The 20,592-nt window shown below is 30.3% G+C and overlaps 1 protein-coding gene and 2 long non-coding RNA genes across 6 annotated transcripts; all 3 read left to right on the forward strand.

Annotated features, from left to right (window-relative positions):
- Window positions 1–202: 202 nt before the first annotated feature.
- On the forward strand, window positions 203–1,735 carry LOC106429493 (purple acid phosphatase 10). The gene is made up of 5 exons (XM_022699715.2): window positions 203–571; window positions 638–776; window positions 857–1,076; window positions 1,144–1,266; window positions 1,367–1,735. The coding sequence occupies exons 1-5, from the start codon at window positions 353–355 to the stop codon at window positions 1,563–1,565; spliced, it is 900 nt and encodes a 299-aa protein (XP_022555436.1). The 5' UTR covers window positions 203–352; the 3' UTR covers window positions 1,566–1,735.
- A 2,918-nt stretch (window positions 1,736–4,653) lies between these two features.
- On the forward strand, window positions 4,654–12,502 carry LOC106443046. Of its 3 annotated transcripts, none has more exons than XR_001287925.3 (4): window positions 4,654–6,425; window positions 6,591–6,829; window positions 6,906–6,996; window positions 7,118–12,502. It is a non-coding gene; the product is annotated as an uncharacterized LOC106443046 (long non-coding RNA). The 3 variants fall into 3 exon arrangements; XR_007320775.1 differs by lacking the exon at window positions 4,654–6,425 and having other exon boundaries at window positions 6,432–6,829; window positions 7,118–10,473; window positions 11,933–12,502; XR_007320774.1 differs by lacking the exon at window positions 4,654–6,425 and having other exon boundaries at window positions 6,432–6,829.
- A 5,027-nt stretch (window positions 12,503–17,529) lies between these two features.
- On the forward strand, window positions 17,530–20,174 carry LOC106443045. Of its 2 annotated transcripts, XR_007320771.1 has the most exons (5): window positions 17,530–18,152; window positions 18,653–19,072; window positions 19,150–19,314; window positions 19,421–19,521; window positions 19,611–20,174. It is a non-coding gene; the product is annotated as an uncharacterized LOC106443045 (long non-coding RNA). The 2 variants fall into 2 exon arrangements; XR_001287924.3 differs by having other exon boundaries at window positions 17,543–19,072.
- Window positions 20,175–20,592: the final 418 nt, after the last annotated feature.

Consider the following 20,592-nt stretch of genomic DNA (forward strand, 5'->3'; position numbering starts at 1 on the left):
CGAACACATAATATATTAACTTATAACCTAATACTACATAACACAATAAAATATTAAATCACGCTCTTCACAAATAAATACTGATCACATAATTACATCATAAAAACATCATATTTAACCATAATAAAATAATATTTGCGCGGACAAACCGCCCCCCTCCCCCCGTTAAAGATATAGTAGCATTTTCTATATAAAAGGCATCTTTATTATTTGTTATTTGTGGAGGGTCTTGGAAGATGCTTTATATCCTTCCCATCAGGCAAGGCTTCATAAGGAATCTTCTCTGTCTTTATAATAGCTCTTTTCACACAAGCTAATCTCAGCACTCAAGAAGAAAACAACAAAAAAACCTATGAAAATGGGTCGTTTCGAAGGATTCTATCTTAGTGGTGTTCTGAACAGCTTCTTGTTGTTCTGTAATGGTGGCACAACAAGTAGGTATGTCAGCAGGTTAGAGGCAACGGCTGATATGCCACTCGATAGTGATGTATTTCATGTAGAAAGAAGCACAGCATATCAGCCCTGGATTTGGACCGTAGGAAGCCATGAACTTGATTTTGCCCCCCAGATTGTAATGCTTCTTGGATTTATCTTTTCTATTTTGGCTTTACCTAGACTGACACTGATTGTTTTGCAGGGAGAAACCACACCATTTAAGCCATTCAAGCATAGGTACCGTACTCTTCACCGATCATCAGGCAGCACAGAACAAGTCTGGTACTCTATAAAGAGAGGTCCAGCTTACATAATCGTGCCGGCTTCATATTCAGCATACGGTAATTAAATGCAGCTTAAAGCTCTGAACCCCTTTTTTCTTAAACCAAGACTAAGAGGACCCCCAACTATTCTTGGTCAGGTAAATACACACCGGAGTACATGTGGCTTGAACAAGAATTCCCAAAGGTCAACAGAACAGAAACGCCATGGTTGATTGTTCTGTTGCATTCACCGTGGTACAACAGCTACGTTTACCATTACATGGAAGGAGAAACCATGAGAGTGATGTATGAGCCATGGTTCATCAAGAACAAAGTAGATATTGTTTTTGCGGGTCACGTCCATAGCTATGAAAGATCAGTAAGACAACAATTAACTTTTTTTTAGCCCATCATGTCTCTATTAAACTATAGTTCCTAATAAACTTGAACGTATATCCAACATTGCGTACAATGTGGTTAATGGAATTTGTAGTCCAGTGAAAGATCTATCTGCTCCTGTATATATCACCATTGGTGATGGAGGCAATCTTGAAGGATTGGCTACCATGTAAACTATTAATTAAACTTTTCTAATCATTGCAACTTTTTTTTTCCATTAGATTCATCATCAGTACTATGAAAAATTTGAATGGACATGGTTTCCGCAGAATGACTGAGCCTCAGCCTAAGTACTCTGCCTTCAGAGAAGCGAGCTTCGGACATGCTATATTCTCGATAAAGAACAGGACGCACGCTTACTATGGTTGGCACAGGAACCAGGATGGCTGCGCTGTGGATGGTGACACCATGTGGTTCTTTAATAGATTTTGGCATCCCATTGATGACTCTCCTGATGATGATTCTTGATGAGAACATTAGTATCTTATTTGTATGCATCAATTTTATTGTACATGTCCTTGTTCTAGATCAAACAGCGAAAGTGTATGCAAAGAATTAGATCAATAGACAAATACAGAAACTACAGATTTTTTGGTATTTGTAACTGTTTCGGTGTATCTATTCTGGTTTAGAGATTATGACTCAGATTTTGTATATACATATTTTAAATATAAAAAAATTAAGATCTTATATAATAGATTTAAAAAGGCTCAAAAATGTTTTTTTATATAATTATTATTTTTGTTATTGAATAATATAAATATTGTTCATAAAATCTTAAAGGGTAAACTTTAGTAAAGTTAAAAAAAAATAAAAAAATTTGAAGGGTCTAATTCTTTTTCTTTCTTTTTTTGCACTAGGGTGGTCTATATATATATGTTGAGCCGCCCTGGATACCTCCATCGTTTCTGACTAAAATCTTATCTGCTCATATAAAACCTATTGGGGGTAATGCGAGAGTTTGTATGCAGAATGATTTTTAAGTTTTGCTAAAGTAGTGTCTCTCAAAGTTATGTCATCTCTATTAGACCACCAACTACCAATGCTCTAATAATGTAGCTTTTATTGTATATTGTAAGAGTTTGTAACGAGGATTTTGCTACCTAATCACTCTCCTCTGCTTCAGTCTCATTCAGCCTTTAGGCTCCTCTTCCTTTTCGTATAGTCTCTTACGGTTTATAAATTTACCCCCGTTTTGTTGTAACAAGATTTGTTATTGCTACTTAATACTTGGTAAACTCTTACGGTTCTTTGGTCGAATTTTAACTACATAACACTTGGTAAACGTCTTTACCCAAAAATAGAGCAAAGCTTAAATATTCTATTTGGTCCGGTCGTGTCTAAAATTCATCTCTAAAGTATTTTATATAGCCATATAGAATTTGCTAAGCTTGCAAAATAAATATATAGAATTTTTGTACTTGTAAAGTAAACTGTTTTGTAAGAATAATAAAAATTAAATAACAATCATTCTAAAAAGTAAAAGATAGAGGTGACTTATTGGAGCCAAATTTCTTTTTATTTTTAGGATATAAAATAAAGTAAATTATTGGAGATGATATAAGATTTTTTTTCTTCTTAATTTGAATATTATATAGTATTAGTTCAATGGTGTTCCAAAAACGAAATGAAAATTACACTTACATAGACTTTGAGGAAAATGTTTTATCTCGATACTTTTTTACGTCATCATGAACTTTAAAGATTAAAACATAATAAGAAACAAAGAAAATGACAACAGAATAAAAAAATAAAAGATGTGGTATGAAAACCTTTTTAATAAAAGAAAAGATATGACTTAACCCATAATTTTTATCCGCTCATCAGATCATTTTAATAATAAACATATATAAAAAAATTACTACTATAGAAAGTGGACTGATTATCACACTTATTTGAGTTTGGAATTTTTTTTCTGAATATTGTCAATGGTAATTAGATCGTCTGTTAAACTTCAAACGGACAGTGACTTTGTTCCGGTGAACAGTTAAACTTCCGAAAAAGATATAGCACATTTTGTCTCATCTTCCACATGACCACCTCACTGTGGGCCATAATTAGTATGTTGTTTCTCTAAGCCACACTCTTTTTTTAATAATAATGGCATTATGTTTTAATTTCTAAAGTTTTAACTTTTAAACATACTCAAGGAAAGCAACTTGACAAAAATAAATGGCGATAGAAAAATGAACAAAATAAATAAACAGATGACAACAAGCTAAAAAAAAGGGCATTAATTCGTGTACTTCCGAGCGTTAACATTATAGCCATCTGGGTGTTTTAGTAAAAAAAAAGTGTGTAATTAAGAAAATATAACATTATCATATTCCGTTGCTCAAGACACATGCATATCTTGCCTGCCCTGACATTTTAAAGATCCAAGGCTGTTATGTGATGCTAGTGAAACATTTGCAACAGTCCCTAAAATATTTGAAGAAAACTACATAAATATAAACTCTTAAAAAAAAATATTTAAACTCTCAAATTGTTAAAAAAAGAATTTTACATAGACATTGTCACAAGCCTCCAAATCTTAAGACAGGCCCTGTGAAGACCCGAAGCTATCTAAGGGCAGCCTCAACTGCAAATTTCCTTATTTGTGAACTATCCAAATTTGAAGTAGAAATTAAATATATATGAGTGATTTTGACGTAATTCAATTCATAACATTTTGGTCATATTTTTCCAGGTCAATCCCTTATGATTACAAGTTCCCGGTGGTTGAGGTTAAAAATGATGATGTTGCCGTTGAAGTAATGGACATGATAAAATGAGACTTTTAATGGTAAAATCAGTAATATATATAACAATGCATCATAGAATTAATTACCATATACACAAGTATCTATAATTTTCGTTGGATGAATTATTTATGTATTAGTGGATCACTGGCTATGTGATATTCTGATAGTTATGGTAGTTTCTTTTGGAAATATATCCTACAGAAAAGATGAGGTGCAATCACAGCTGTATGGAAGAGTATAAATAATTATGGAATCGTCAATGATGAATTGTTTTCCATTTACAAAATAATAGTATAGATTTTCTATAAATAGTGCAAATAGATGGCTTATGTAAATATTAAACCCTAACCCCAACTCACCTCCACTCTTTTAACTACTAAACCATAAGCTTTGATCACTAAACCCTAAATCATAAATTTCAAACCCAAATATAAATATATAGTAGAACCTAATTAATAATATTGGAACTTTGAAATTTTATTAATTTATAAAGATATTAATTTAAAAAAAATTCTTTAGTTAGATTTTTTTATTTTAAGATATATGTATTCTAAGATAAAAAAAATATTTGATTTTAGTGTATAGACATTAATTGTTATTTTTTAAATTAAATGTGGTTTTACATATAATATTACTAAATCTCATCAAAATATACTAAGTGTTGAGAGAATATAAAGATAATTTCATTGTGAATATAAAACAAACAATATGATAATATATACTTACTTATATAAAATATATATACATATAAATTATTAATTTATAATTTTAATGGGACCATATATTTAAATAAAATTTTCTAAAAATTATTATTTTATTATTTTATCGATTTGTGTCAAATTTTGAACTGACCAAAGTTGGGACCGGCAAAATTTATTAATTCATTATTAATTTATCGATTATTAATTTATAGAAGTTCTACTGTAATATGAATAATAAGTGAACAGAAAAATAAGATATTCTATTATATTCTATTTTACATGCATCTTGTATTATATTTACATATGCCGATAAATAATTTGAGTGAATGCAAAATATTATATTAGGATGTAACTACTGAAATTCAAATTGTAATTTGCAACAAAATAGAACACACTTTTTCAATCATCAAATAAAATGGATCAAAAAATAGTATCGAACAAATTAATAAAATTATGAAGTGTTTACAATTACTATATATACTATATGTATGTAATTAGAAAATAAAATAGTATCTAAATTTACAGTCATAAAACTATTTTCTCTTCCATTGTAACACTACACATCAAATTTAAAAACTTGTAACCCAAACTTGTATTCTCTGATGATAAATAATATTTGATACAAATGCTTAAATGATCAAATAATATGACTTTGTTTCATTAAAAATTACAAATGTTCATACACATAAAACATATAGTACGTCAAATTACAAACTGTATTCTTAAACATAGTAAAACACTTTTTCTTAATCAGCAAATGGAATAGAACAAATAAATACTATTACCTAGTAAAATTAGAAATTAGTCTAAAATTACTATACTATGAATATTTGAAAGTAACAAATAGAATATACCTAAAATCTATAGTCATAAGTTATTATCCCTTCCATTGCGAAATTACCCACCACCTTCACACTGGTACCTCCAAACTTGTATCCTCTAGTCAGATGCACAATCTTTCACAATGTCAGGTTGGATCGCTTGAAAGACGTGCAAAGACATGCATGAGTATAAAATATGGAATGTTATACCCAAGGAAAATAAAGTAGAAATACATAATCTATGTGGAATGTCTTTTGGCTTAGCTTTACTTACTTTTTTCCCTCAAATGGAAGAAATAATGGCGGCAGAACATCATGTGTATCTAGCAGTGGTTGAAAAGAAATTCCGTAGTTGTACAATTGCTGGAAGAGAAGAAGAGATGAGAAGAAATGAAAAAAGTGGTTTGCAACGGTGGAAGAAAAGACGGGCTGCAAAGAGTAAAATAATTAGTGGAGATAGTTTGATCATACAGACGAAGGTGATTATAGCGTAATGATCGGAGGTGAAATTGATGAAATAATGAAGTAAAAGAACTGATGTCTTTGTGGCTTCACCTTTCCATCACCTAATCTATTATTATAAAAGAGTGTTTTGCTCTCTCCTGGTGAAGCCACGTCACTAAGTCGATGGCTGTGAACGCGACACCTGTCATCTTCATAAAACGTACAGTTTCATTTAAGTTAGGATACAGTTAATTTGGGCTTTCGTGTGGACTTATGCTTTATGAATGGTATCTAATTTTGTCTGTTCACTTTGAATTAGGGTTAGCTGTCATCTTCTATCTATGCGATGAATGAGCTAGAGCAACAATGGAGTTCAAATCAAGTCAGCCGAAACGTCTCATTAATGATACTCATTTAACACCAAGGCGGTTTTCTTTAACTATAAAAGGGTAAGTCTTCTACTCTTGAACATCATCCTAACATTTTGTTATTCTACAGAAAACAAAAAAAATTCTCAATCATGGCTAACTCATCGGTTCTTCTTGGTTATTTGAAGACTGGTGACTGCTCTTACACCGTCCATGTGCAGTTGCTCCGATTCTGGGAAGCTGATTCTTGGTGATTTGAATATTTTATTATCTCATGCTCATAGTATTTTTTTTTTTTTTTTCCAGCAACCACCTTCGTAAGGATGATCTATTTTATATAGATTTAGATCTTCATTGAACCTATTTTTGTTTTTTCAATGTTGTTTGATAAAGATCTCTTTCACATTTGTTACAGTCAACCGTCATGCCAGCCACCATGAATGTTCACCGGCTAGCCACTTACAGAGACCGTCTCCAGGCTGGTTCACCGGTGCAACCAGAACTTCAGGCTTTCAGACTTGCTTCTGACAGTCCGGTACAGTGATTCAACCAATCTAGATGTGCAAAACGAACCAGATTCTCACATTCCTGAAGAACGTTTCGGTGATCACGATTCGCTTCTTGGCCCAGACAACACCAACACACATCTTCTAGGTACAGCTTCTTAAAGACTGTTTATGACAGACTTATCATTGAAACAGAATAAAAAAAGATGTTATTAATCTCTCAGACGTTATTACTGAGCTCACTGCTATGAGAAGTACGGTGAGTGACATTCCTCAAGTAAAAGAGCGAGTTATGGCGACTATGTAGATCGACAGGTACTCTTCTATATTTGAATCTATTCAAAACTTTCATAAATTATCTAATTTCCTTTTGCATATATGTTGACCTTTTTATGATATGCCTTCCTTTTCACACACATATCATTGTCACTTTCAGTCTGTTTGACTCACAAGCGATCTCTTTTCAGAAGAAACTTGAAGGTTGTTATTGCAAGTAGCATAAACCCAAAGATGGTAGGAGGTATATTTGTGTCTAGAGTTAAATACACATGCATACTGTCACTTATACTAATTTTAAAGTTTAGTGCTTACGTGTGAGGATCCTAATATTCTTAAAACACACATGGAATATTTTTCTGCAGGACGTTTGCACACATGTGTTTTTAGACAAGGAAACTGATGCAGAAGCTAGACATGTCTCTTTCATTTAAAGTGAGGCACTTGCAATTCCATTTTTTCTGAGAATACTTTTGCAAGAGTTTTTTTCTTGGTGCACTGTATTAATAGGTCTTATATTTGTGGTTTTAGGATCAGTCAAAACAGAACACATTCAGATCTCGATTATTAATCTATAGTACATGAAGAAGTTTCAGGTAGATATTTATTTCCCTATGTCATCTAATCTTATTCATGTTCGTATGAAGGCTGTCTCATGAACGGAGATGATGATTGTGTCATCCTTTAGCACGTTAAACATGACAGAAATGATCTTTTGAAGAGAGAAATAGATGTGTATCTGCTGCAGTTGTACGGCTACTGAGATAGAGAGGACACAAAAGAAGATGAATACAAAATATAGATCTGCAGTACTTTGATGAACTAGAAGCTAGAAATGATGGGTAGCCTTCTCCCAAACTGGAAACATCAACAAACTACCTTGGTCTAAATATAAAAAGAGTCTTAACATCAAGTAGGGTCTAATCATATTTACTAATCTATAAGCCCATATGTAGAAAAATAATACGAGTGTGCACAATGATTTGGTCTATGTGCTACTGTATTTAGTATTCTTTCTAGACTACGATTCTTCTTTAATCTTCTTCTCTGAATATTCTTCTACTCAAGTCATTAGAAAATTACCAGTTACAGTACTACTTTGGAAAAAATTGTTTCAGTTAACAACACTTGGTACATCAATTGATATGTTAGCTTGCACAGAGTAAGTTTACAGCAACTTGCGAACCAACCGAGTTCGTATATTGAATCAAAAGAATTTTTCGACACTACTTCCAAGGGTTTGGATACAACAACAATACAATGAATTGTATCCTAAAGACTTGCCCATATCCAAGTACCGTTGGTCAAGGTTTATATGCTTATCAAAGTCTGCATATTATGATTTTAAAGTAATTATTGTTTTGAATCTACTTTATAACTTTATATTATAGTAATAGACTATAATAGATAATTAATTTCATAATAATATACTTTTAAAAATTCCTGTTCAAAATAGCTATTCAGTGAATCAGTGTTACATGATCCAAAAGTATAGCTTGCAATATATCTGTTGAAAAATATAATATTATGAAAATAAAATAACAATATTTCATAAAAAATTTACTAATAAAAAATATGGTAAATTTTTAAGGAAATAATAAACTAATTATATATATAATAAAACCAATGTACAAAAATCATATTCAAAAGGTAATCAAATAAAAATAAAACAACAACCAATTATACTCTAAAACTAATAATAATATTTGTTTAATAATCTTAATCAGTTTGGATGATATGGTTTAATTGAAAAAGTTTTAATAAAATATGTATATTCTTAAATAATCAATTTCAGAAACAAAATTAAAATTTTCATATTATCTACAACAGTAGGTTTAGAAATGTATAAAAAGAAAAAAAGGTAAAATAATTACATTAATGAAATTCTTTTTTATTAATTTATAAAAAAAATTGTTTTTAATAAAAAAAACAAAAACAAATAGTAAAGATTAACATTATTTTAGTTTAAAGCAAACCAAATATTCTTACACGTATATTAAAATATAATCAATGTTTAGTTATTTTCATTTGCTTACCCGTTAGTACGACGAGTTTAACCCTAATATCATATAAAACAAATCAACTTCAGAGTTCTACAATTTCCCATGAAACACATCAAATTTCTTCTCCAGTTATTAAGAAGTCTTTTAAAAGCAATACAAATTAATACTAAAGGTTAACATTTATTTCTTATTGGATTCTTAAATGTCAAAAAAAATGGTATGGATAAAAAAATTAAACAAATAGAAACATATGCAAATTTCTTAAAAAATATCCTTATAAATTTACTATTAGGTAGGAGTACGCTGCACTAAAATTATATAAAACTCATTGATTGCTTGGTCGATAAGATATTACTAAACCGAGACTAAGATAACAAAATCAAAAATAAATTGATCCAACAATATATTCGACTACTTAAAAGCGTTACATATTTTAATTCGTCAAGCCCATACAAAGCCACATTAACAAACGTGATAGCCCAATATCTCTAACAGTCCTATAAAATACAGCTCACATACGTTTGAACTTGCATATCTAAAGACGAAAAGTCCACTATTTTTTTCAAATATCTCATAATGTAAAACAATCAATACAGCATGAAACTAAAGAATACCTAACAAAAAATGCTTTTACGATTCCGCTCAAAGGAAAATGATACATAATCCAAATTCCGCGCGTAGCGCTGATCGACCCTTGTTATATATAAACATGTGAAGAAGAATAAGACACGACATAATAAATACAATTATCTAATAATTATTTTAATATCTATTTTAGGAGGTTACACCGGTTGTTTAGAAGGACAAAATGGTAATTATATATAAAATATGTTATGCACTCATTTTATAGTTAGATTTTGAATTGTAATTTTTTGTTGGTTATACAACCAATTTTTCGTTAAAGTTTCTAAAAGAAAGAAAAATAAATAGTTTTTAAATGATAAAATAAATTTTCATTCTTCTTTATAAATTTAAACCAACAGCTTGGTGACATGTATACAATATGTATCCGAAAGATGCGTCAGTAAGAATTTTTCTTACCATCTCACGTGCCTTTTTATTATTATTATTTTTAATAGCTAATACTCCTATTAGATCTCCCCGTTAAACCTGTTCTAACTAAAAATGTCCTTTAAAAAAAAATTCATTAATATTAATTTTTAATTAAAATAAAAGATATATTAGCAATTTCTATATAGAAGGCATCTTTATTATTTGTTATTTGTGGAGGGTGGTGGAAGGTTCTTTTTATGCTTCCCATCAGACAAGGTTTCATATGGAAACTTCTCCGTCTTTATAAGAATAGCACATTTCACAAAAGCTAATCTCAGCACTCAAGAAGAAAACAAAAAAAAACCTATGAAAATGGGTGATTTCGAAGGATTTTATCTTAGTGTTGTTATGTCATGGTGGCACAACCACTAGTTATGTCAGGAGGTTAGAGGCAACGGCTGATATACCACTCGATAGTGATGTATTTCATGTTCCTCCTGGTTGCAATGCACCTCAACAGGTACGTACATATACCTTTCCTTTAAATAATCAACAGTCTTTTATGAGTTTTGTTATGGTATCAGTTTTTTTCTTTTTTATACTTGTTTTAGTGTAGAAAAAAAGCTATTTAATGGATGTTCTTGAATGATTTAGCCTTTGCTAATTTTTTCTTCTCATCTTTGTTAAGCAATTGATCTAAATTAACATCAGGGTCGACATGAGATGATTGGGACGCTACATAGTGAAAAATTTAATAATTTCTTTTTAACAATTTAGAGGTCTATGTTTATGTATATTACATTTTAAAATTTTGAAATCTCAAAGCCAATGTTTTATTGGAGAACCCATGATCGATCCTGAATTAAGGTTTTTTATCTGGATTTTCCACAAAAAGGTGCACATTACACAAGAAGACCTTGAAGGAAAGGCAGTGATAGTTTCTTAGGTGACGCAAAAAGCACGAGGATCTAACACGGTTCTTTACTGGAAAAAACATAGCAAAAAAATGCTAAAATCCCATGGCAAATCCAAGACGTACAAGTTCTACAACTATACGTCTGGTCACATCCATCATTGCACCATCAGTAACTTAGAGGTCCATCATTATCATTATCATTATCACAATCTTTTCTATCGTAGTGTATCTGACTTTTTGGTTCTCTTCTTGTAATATGACGCCAAGTACTACTATATGGTAGGTGTGGGACAAACCGAACGCAAGTTATGGTTCCTCACTCCTCCTAAACCTGGTCCTGACATTCCCTACACGTTCGGTCTTATTGGTAATTGTGTCCTGAAAACCTATTACAACTCAAGTTCAAGTCCATGGGAAGCTAATAACTCCCTCTCTCTTTAAAACCATTAATTGTTTTCAAGACACAATTACCAATGAAACCAAACGTGTAGGGAACGTCAGCACCAGGTTTAGGAGGAGTGAAGAACCAGAACTTGCGTTCTGTTTGTCCCACACGTCCCATATAGTAGTACTTGGTGTCATACTGCAAGAAGAGAACCACAAAGTCAGATACATGACAAAAGAAAAGATTGTGAAATGATGATGATGGACCTCTAAATTTCTAAGGGTGCAATGATGGATGTGACCAGACGTATAGTTGTAGAACTTGTACGTCTTGGATTTGCCATGGGCTTTTAGCATTTTGCAGCTATGATCTTTCCAGTAAAGAACCGTGTTAAATCCTCGTGCTTTTTGCGCCATCCAAGAAACTATCACTTCCTTCAAGGTCTCCTTGTGTAGTGTGCAACGTTTTGTGGAAAACCCAAATCAAAAACTCTAGTTTAGATCTGTTGTTTAACAAGGAAGAAAATAAAAGTTTGCGTCTTTGTAAAATTTCAATAAGCAAAGGTTAAATCATTTAAGAACATCCAATAAATTTATATGAACAAGATTAAAAAAAAAGACAAAAGTGATACCATAAGTAACAAAACTCATAAAAGATTGTTGATTAATTTATATGAAGGAAAAGAGGTATGCGTACCTGTTGAGGTGCATCGCAACCAGGAGAAACACGAAATACATCACTATCGAGTGGCATATCAACCGTTGCTTGTAACCTCCTGACGTAACTACTTGTTGTACCACCATGAGAGAACAGCACTAAGCTGTCTAGAACCAAACACAGGAAAAGAAGAACATAATATGGATTTAACGCTTGGAAATGGCCCATTTTCTTGAGTGCTCAGATTATCTTGTGTGAAGAAAGGTCCTCTGAAGAGCTAATCGTATAAAGACAGATAAGTTTCCTTATGAAGCTGGTGCTGATGGGAATCATATCATGCATCTTCCACCTCCCTCCCAAAAAAGTTGAATAAATTGTCATTTTTAAGAGAAAATTGCTAATATATACAAAATAGCTATTAAATATTTTAAAAAGACCAATTTTTATTTTGATTGCTTCTGCTCTTTAAAATGTCAGGACGGGCATGATATGCATGTGTTGTCTTGAGCAACGGAATATGAATGTTGTTATATTTCCTTAACATCCACGCTTTGCATGGGGTGAGACGGGTGTGAAAATTATATGTTCAAAGTAGGGCTGTTCAATACAGATTTCAATCTGGTTTCAATTTTTTTTTTTTTGGTATTTTGGTTTATAAAAATTAGATACCATATTAAAATCATATCTACTTTGGTTTGGTTCGGTTTATATATTGTCGGTTTTTGGATTATTTGATTTTATACCATAAAACTTAAACCATTTTTATCTTTTATAACATTTTTCAATTTAATTTTGTATGATTAAAATTTGAAATTATTAAACAGTACCCTAATTTTTAGATGGGATTTTTTTATATTTTATTTAACTATTAAAAATAACTATTAAATAAATTCTAATTATTATTATTTCATAAGATGAAAATAAAAAGGTCAATAATATCATAATAATATAATATTATTAAATGGCTAAGTTTTAGCACAAATGCATGTCAATAAAAGTTTATTTAAAAATAATTATGTGTTCAAATCAACATCTTAAATATCAAGATCATATGAATAAAATAAACTACGTATATATATATATATATATATATTATCAGTTGTAATATGTAATTTACATATAACTATAGTTATATTTCTATATTTTAATTAATTGATTTATTTGGTTTGTTCGATTTATATATTGAATCATATTGATATACCACGGTTTTAAAAATAACATCTATCAATTTATATAATATTACGAAATCTAAATCACTCTCTTTGTTTCGGTTCGGTTTTTACCGGATTGAACACCTTTAATTCAAAGTAATACATGTATATAATTTTCAAAAGTGTTTCTTGTACTAACTCGTGCCTGATATACTCAAAGTTTTTTTTTGTATTTTATAATTAAACCTAAAAATAATTTGTAAAAATAAATCTCATCTTTAAAAGTACTAAACTAAACGTAATATATAATGTTTGATATAGTTTCTTCAAAGAATAATATTTGGTATGTATACTTTCACATTGGCCATATATATTGATTTTTCTATATGGTAAGATATAGTTAAGACGATATATCTTTTGAATCATGTATACTTTGGCACAAAGTTAGTAAGTAAGATATTTTTTATTTAATACAAATGAGTTTTATATTGTCAAATACAGATTTGAAGTCAATTTGTATATCACATGTATTGATTTGTTACTTGTTCTACACTTTTTCACTATGATTATCACGTTGAGTATTTTTATCGTGAGTTGAAATCCAATAGTACTTCCTTAGAAAAAAACTGATGATTGAAAACATCATGTTGAGTATTTCTATCGTGACGTTGAAACTTGTAACAGTAACCATTGTCATCTATAAGGTCATTTAAATAAATTCATGTTTAAGCTTATGTTTTGTGGCAGGGATCAAACATTAATATAATCAAGCATATAAAATAGACAGATGTGATGAAATAGAAGAAGAACGTTTTAATTATTACTGTACTTGTATACCGGTCAGTTTATTTAACTTTGATTAAACCGGTTTGCACTTGAACAATCCCCTAGACAATATTTACAAAGTGATTTTGCTACATGTCATCTTTACAATCAATTTCACAAAACAAATATGACATGGCTACTGAAATTAATGACATGACTTCCAGAAAAATATGACATGGATAATTTCATTTAAGTTGATTTATATTTGGGCAAACTTATTAGAATATGGTAATAATTCATATATTACATTTAATATTGTATTTCTTTTTGGTAAACTTTTTTTTAAATATGGTAATAGCTCATACATCATCTATAAAATAAATATATTTATATATAACATTTTAAATTTCGAAATATTATTATTTTGTATAATTATAAAATTTGTATTACTAAAGCTTTCAAAAATTTTCTACATTTAAAAAAAAATAATTAAATATCTAATCGTAAGATCATTAGTTTCTTATATATCTACAATTTTATAAATATTGTTTAGGCTAAAATTTTGATAATTATACAATTTTATATCATTTTTATTAGTTTTATACAAATTGATTTAATATATATATCAAATCTATATTAAATATTAGTAAGAAAATAGTAAAATCTATAATATTTAATAAAATTTATTTTAAAATATAAGTTAAATTTAAAAAATTTCTTACTGCACATGGTGCAGGAAAACACCTAGTATAAATGATAGATGGTCGGGTGTATCAATGTGGTCGACTCTTTTAGTCCCTTATATATTAATTGAGAAACATTACAACTTCTTTTTGTAGTTACATGTCATCATAAGTTGGTCCATCTAATTATATAATAAGTTTTTTTATTAAATTCACCATAAATTTCATTATTAATGTTCATTATTATTTCCTTAAATTTAAATAAAATTTACGGAATTACCTAATGTGATTAAAGTATATATGACAATTAATAATTTTAAATAATAAAGATTTGATAAAAAATAGTGCATCTTCTATCATATTTTTTAATTTAAAATTATTGACATAAATTAAAAAACCATATTAACCATATAATAAAATTTTATTTTTTCGTATATGTTATATTTTAAATTTTTAAAAACGATTATAAATTACAAAAACTGTTAAAAGTATCACATACAAATTTTGTGATCCATGGTTTAAATTTTTTATTATGACAAAATACAAATGATTACAAAATAATATAAGTAAAAAGTCTAATTTAATTAATTATTAAGATTAAAAGATATATATATATCGTTTTAAATTAAACTATATACCATATAAAATACATAAATATCTTAATTGTGAATTTTACATTAATTGAACATTTTCTTTGATAAAAGATTTGAACAAACATTGACAACTTAACTTTTAAAAACTGTAGATTATTAAAACAATTAATCCCACAATGAAAATTTTGTTATCAATAATTTAAAGTTTTTTCTGTAAATGATACAAATGATCAAAAAAATCATATGAGTAGAAGCATCATTTAATAAACATTAATATTAAAAATATATTATCTATGTTAATATCATTTAAATTTAATTATATATCATATCAAATAGAAAAAAATTGTTTGGATTAATAAAATTGATTTATATGTTTGTATCAGTTTAATTATATATGTAATAGTTACTGACTTTTATTAATCAATATATATTTATTATTTCATGATATATAAAAACATATAATACATAAAATAGTTTATATATATAATGTTCATCCCGCTCAAAGCGCGGATCTTAATCTAGTGCTAAGTTATTTAATTTCCTAGATAATATTTTTTTTAAGCTAAAGTTTGTCTAAAATTATTGTGAGAATGCCACATAAGTAATAAAATGATGTGAGAAGATGACACCTCATCAAGTCTATAATGTAATTAATACAAAATTGAAGTTACATATTCTTAAAAGATCCTCAAATAATATATAAGAGATTTCTTATTTTGTTTTGACTAAAATACCCAGATGGCATATGTTAACTCTTGGAATATTTTACGTTACAAAATCAATGCACCCTTTTCAATCGGACCCAAGATTGTTCTGGTGTCATAATGAGATTTTATCACTAATTTAATGAGGTTAACATTAATAAAATGGTGAATTGGTGCAATTCACATAGCAAAGAAAAAATTGATGAAATAATCATGTAACAAATTGGTTCTATAATGTGACAATTTTGGATGAAAGTAGGCCACTTCTTTTCGGCGTGTTTATCTAGTTGATGCGATGTAAAACAGAAAATTATACTACACTATATATATTGGACAAATAATATAGAATAATTCATTAATGTCAATAATATATCAACAAACATAATTGTTTTACTAACTGCAAAAAAATAATAAAAAGATAAAAGGAGAAAAGGGAGAGGAGAAAAAGAAATGGAAAGATGAGTAGAAAGAAAAGGAGAAAAATTAAAAAGAAGGAGAAAAAGAAATAAGAAATGAAAAATATAAACCTATTAATTTATAGTAATGATGCAACAATAAAACATAACACATGTTTATTTAATGTAAAATCATATGTTTATTCTACGTTTGCCAAATAGAATAGAAAAATAGTACATTTCAAAGCAATAATTAGTAAAACATGCATAATTTTTAATTCGATCGATGAATCGACTTTAAACCACTTGCATTGGAAAGTAAGACAGTTCTATCTCTTGTGTCTGAAAAATGAGCCCAATCCATCAGTGTAAAGTTTTTCATCAATTGCTAAACTTCTAATGCGTATGCACGAGTATGTATTTTTAATTGTATTTTTTTGCATCCAAATTGGTTTTCTTTGTTTCAAATTGATCTAAAATCTGAAAGGACTGAATAAAGCATTAAGAGACTCTTTAGTTCGATAGAAAAAATCAAAACAAAAATTAGAAACTAGTAAAAACACAGTTTATCACGGTTGTAATACCATAAAATAATTAACATGATTGTATTCATTCCTAAAGTAAGGTATTTATAGAATGATGGTGAACCTAATATTAATAGGAATTAACTAGAATGTGATATAATAGACTACAACATTGTATAATCCTTTATCTTACTAAAAGACAGCACTCCGAAAGAAGTGGGCTACTTGAGTATAAACCAGCTCCAAGTTTTAAGGATAACTCTTCTCCTGAAATCTGGTTTGTTTGCGGAAAGGCAAAGAGGATCGTCCTACGATCTTTCACCATGTGACATTGTCGATCTTGTTTTGTCAAGATCCTTTAATAACATCGCGAGCTTGAAAAAATAAGCTTTATATTGGTGTATATATTCCGGTTTAGTGGTTTGGTTATTTAGTTTAATTCCCCATTTGTATATATAGCCAAGTATATACTTGTAAATATTCATTCTAATCAGTAAGAGATATTTTGATAACAAACTTTCATCACTCTCTCTCTCATACCATATTACCATCAAGCTTCAGAGAGCGAGAGTGAAGAAAGTTTGTTATCAAAATATCTTTATTGATTAAAATGAACATTTACAAGTATATATACTTAGCTATACAAGTAGAGAATTAAACCAACTTAAACCAAACCATTAAACGGGAATATATACACCAATATTTTATAATAATTAAAGCATTGTAATAGTTAGATATATGTACAAAAATATATAATAGTTAAAGCGTCGTATCAGTTAGATATATATGTGTGTGTGTATGTAATAGGGAGATTACACACGTAATGCTTCAAATAATTTAATTCGAATGTTTGATCTTTGCTCTGTTTTAGGGTAGAGTTTACCAAAAACCGTAAGAGCTTCCAAGTATTAAGTAGCAAACTGATAACAAATTTCCATGTTACAACAAAACGGGGGCATCAAACAACTAATAAAAGGGCATCAAACAACTAACAAAAGGAATAAGAACATTAGAGAGAACGTCCACGTCAGCTTGGAAAATCGTCTTTGCCACGTCAGAAAAATACTCTCACCAAAACGCAACACCTGTCCGGTCTATTACTGAACTCTGCGTTTAGTTAAATCAAACTCTGTTTCTGGTAGGTCATCCTTTTTTTTCATCAAGCTTTTCGTCTTTCTTCGTTGAAGTCTCACGGACTCCTCCATCTCGAGTGCTGCTTCTCACGCCGTCTAGGACCTGTCTCGATGCCGCTGCATCTCTGCCTCCCCTCTGGGCCTCCAACGACTCTGTGCTGCATCTCCTCCTTTGTGAGCGGCTCTGTATCTCCTCCTTTGACTCATTATACTATGCGACTCCAGATTTATTTTTCTTCTCTATCTGTCGCCGGCAATGGTGGTTAAGCCTCTTGGATCTGCTCTGCTCTAAGGTATTTGCAGATTTTCCGTCTCTTCGTTTCATGATTGAGATTTTGATTTTGATTATAATTTTAATTTACTTCTCTATTGTCTTTTCGTGTTTGTTCAGATTGAATCTGATTATATTTGATTATCAATCTGTTATATTCGTGTGTGTTTGGGAATCTGTTAGGTTCTGATTTGATTTATCTGATATTCTTATTGAGAGTTTGAAGATAGGCATGTTGTTCGATTGTTGATAAATGACATAACAGTAAATCAGATATCATATTCAAGTTGAACCTACGTTGATAGGCATGTAGCCATCACAAACATCATGAAGAAACCAGATAGGCAATAGGATTTGAAAATGAGAGCAGGAATAGGCTAACAGTGGACTTAACTTGCTACTGACACTCCTCAAGGAAAAAAATGTGTCACTGCAAGTTGCAACCATCAAAATTGATAAGTTGCATAACTTCATCACTGTGAATAGATGTTGAGCATTTAGTGTTCTGTTTTCTCTTGACAGTGACGTGTCTGTGACGTTGAGTCTGTTTGACTAGCAAGCTATATCTTTTCACAACAAGTCAGAAAGTCTTCGGTGATCCTAAGGTTGTTAACAAGTATCAACTCCAAGATTGTAGGAGGTATTTTTGTTTAAATGGGATGACTCTAATAGTTCTTGGCCCTAAAGAAATCAATATTTTGCAGGGCATCTGTTCTTGAACGCCACATCAGGGACCGATAGAATTTTTGACAAAGAGATTAATTTGATCTCAGTTTGGTAGTTTACTTATCCATCACATAATTAGCGAATTCCTGCACAACACTGTAGGCTGTTTTCCATTGACATTGGGATTCCTCCAGCATCTTCATTACTGAGGGGCTACACTAAGCTTGAGCCTCTAACCATAGCTGAAATGAGTTCATCATCACTGCCCAGCCACAGGTTATATAGCAAGCTTTATTTGTTATAATTCTTCCATGACTGTACTCTGTACGTGATCCCAAACTTTGTAAATGCAGGATATCGACTTCATATGCACCGGTAGGGGCACTGGGATCAAGATGGACAAAGGCTGGTGTTACGTCTCTTTCTCCATGTGTACAAAGAAGCTTTAGCGGACTGTATCATCCTTCACTTGTGTCTTGTGTGGCCTGCAACAACACTAATGTTGTTGGTGTGCTAAGGTATATTGGATCCTTTACCTTTTATTAGATTTGGAATTAAGAAACACACACAGAGGCAACAATATATTTTATAAACACTTAATTGTCTGTAACGTATTGTGTGTAGATGAGTATTGCTGATGAGACTGCTGAGGGCCTGTTTGTTGGCTTCGATGGGGTAATACTAAATTGCATCTCATACGTGCATATGAACCTGGTCATCTACTGGTATGTAGCTATCGCACTATGTAGCATCATCCTACAGTTTCCTCTGGATCTTTTCGTCAGCTCTCGCATTTAAAACATGTAACTTATAGGCTGGAGAGGGAGTTAACTCAGAAGAAGAATCGGCTCGAGGGAGAGCCGAGCGTGAAGTTGCATAGAGAGAAGTTGCTAGAGTGAGAATGAGACAAGAGTAAGCACTTGCTCTTGGACTGTATTTCCCGTGATAATGTAGATTTTGGTAAGGTTCCTGAATGGATAAAGAAAAGCGAGGAGGTTTGAAAGCAATACCAAGATACAAACATTGTATGACTACGTTGATACACTTGGATGCTAGAAACAGAAGAGTATAGCTTAATCACAAACTTTCCAAGAACGGTGTATGGAAGAGACAAAGAGTCAATGTCACTGGAAGATGCAGGTTTGCATCCTCAGGCAAGTCTCTTCATTGAGATAAACTAAGTTTCAGATTCTTCTGTTTCTTTCTCCTTAAGCCACTCTTTTTACAGTTTTGTTCATCTCTTTTAAAATAATTAGTAGTGTTGCTTCAGTGATCCGATGAACAAGATAACATATATACACATATATTCAGAAGTTGTGTCACATATTTGATATATTTAGTTCTTAAAATGATGAGCTTTCGCATTGTATTTTTTTTTTTGGTGTCATATTGAAGACATGAAGATCAGTCTTCGTTTCTAGCTGCAACAAATAATTCTTTACCTAGAGAAATTTTGCAGATAAAAAATGTGTTGTATATTGTGAATTGGAAGAGAAAATGTATGAAAAAGTGCAATCGACTAACATGTTTAAAATGATCAAAATAAAAATATTGATGACAAAATAAAATAATTATATATTGGTGTTAAGCTAACTAAATGATTTCTAACAATGATAAAATATTAAATAGTAAAAATGATAAGAGAAAATAGTGAGAATAATACGAAATGATTTCTTGGATAAGTCATCATAACTTAATTACATCATTAATCATAATAAAATAAGTACTATTATAAGTTCGGATATTTTTCTTGCTGCCATCTCAACAAACGAGAAAAGAAAACATGATACGTTAGT

The sequence above is a fragment of the Brassica napus genome, chromosome C3 (assembly GCF_020379485.1).
Source record: "Brassica napus cultivar Da-Ae chromosome C3, Da-Ae, whole genome shotgun sequence".
Classification (NCBI taxonomy): domain Eukaryota; kingdom Viridiplantae; phylum Streptophyta; class Magnoliopsida; order Brassicales; family Brassicaceae; genus Brassica; species Brassica napus.

Excerpts from the sequence above, each read along its gene's own strand:
- LOC106429493 (XM_022699715.2), top strand. The coding sequence starts at position 353 with ATGAAAATGGGTCGTTTCGAAGGATTCTATCTTAGTGGTGTTCTGAAC. Across the intron at positions 572-637 it reads TTGATTTTGCCCCCCAGATT|GGAGAAACCACACCATTTAA; the intron begins GTAATGCTTCTT and ends ATTGTTTTGCAG. Across the intron at positions 1,267-1,366 it reads CTTGAAGGATTGGCTACCAT|AATGACTGAGCCTCAGCCTA; the intron begins GTAAACTATTAA and ends TGGTTTCCGCAG.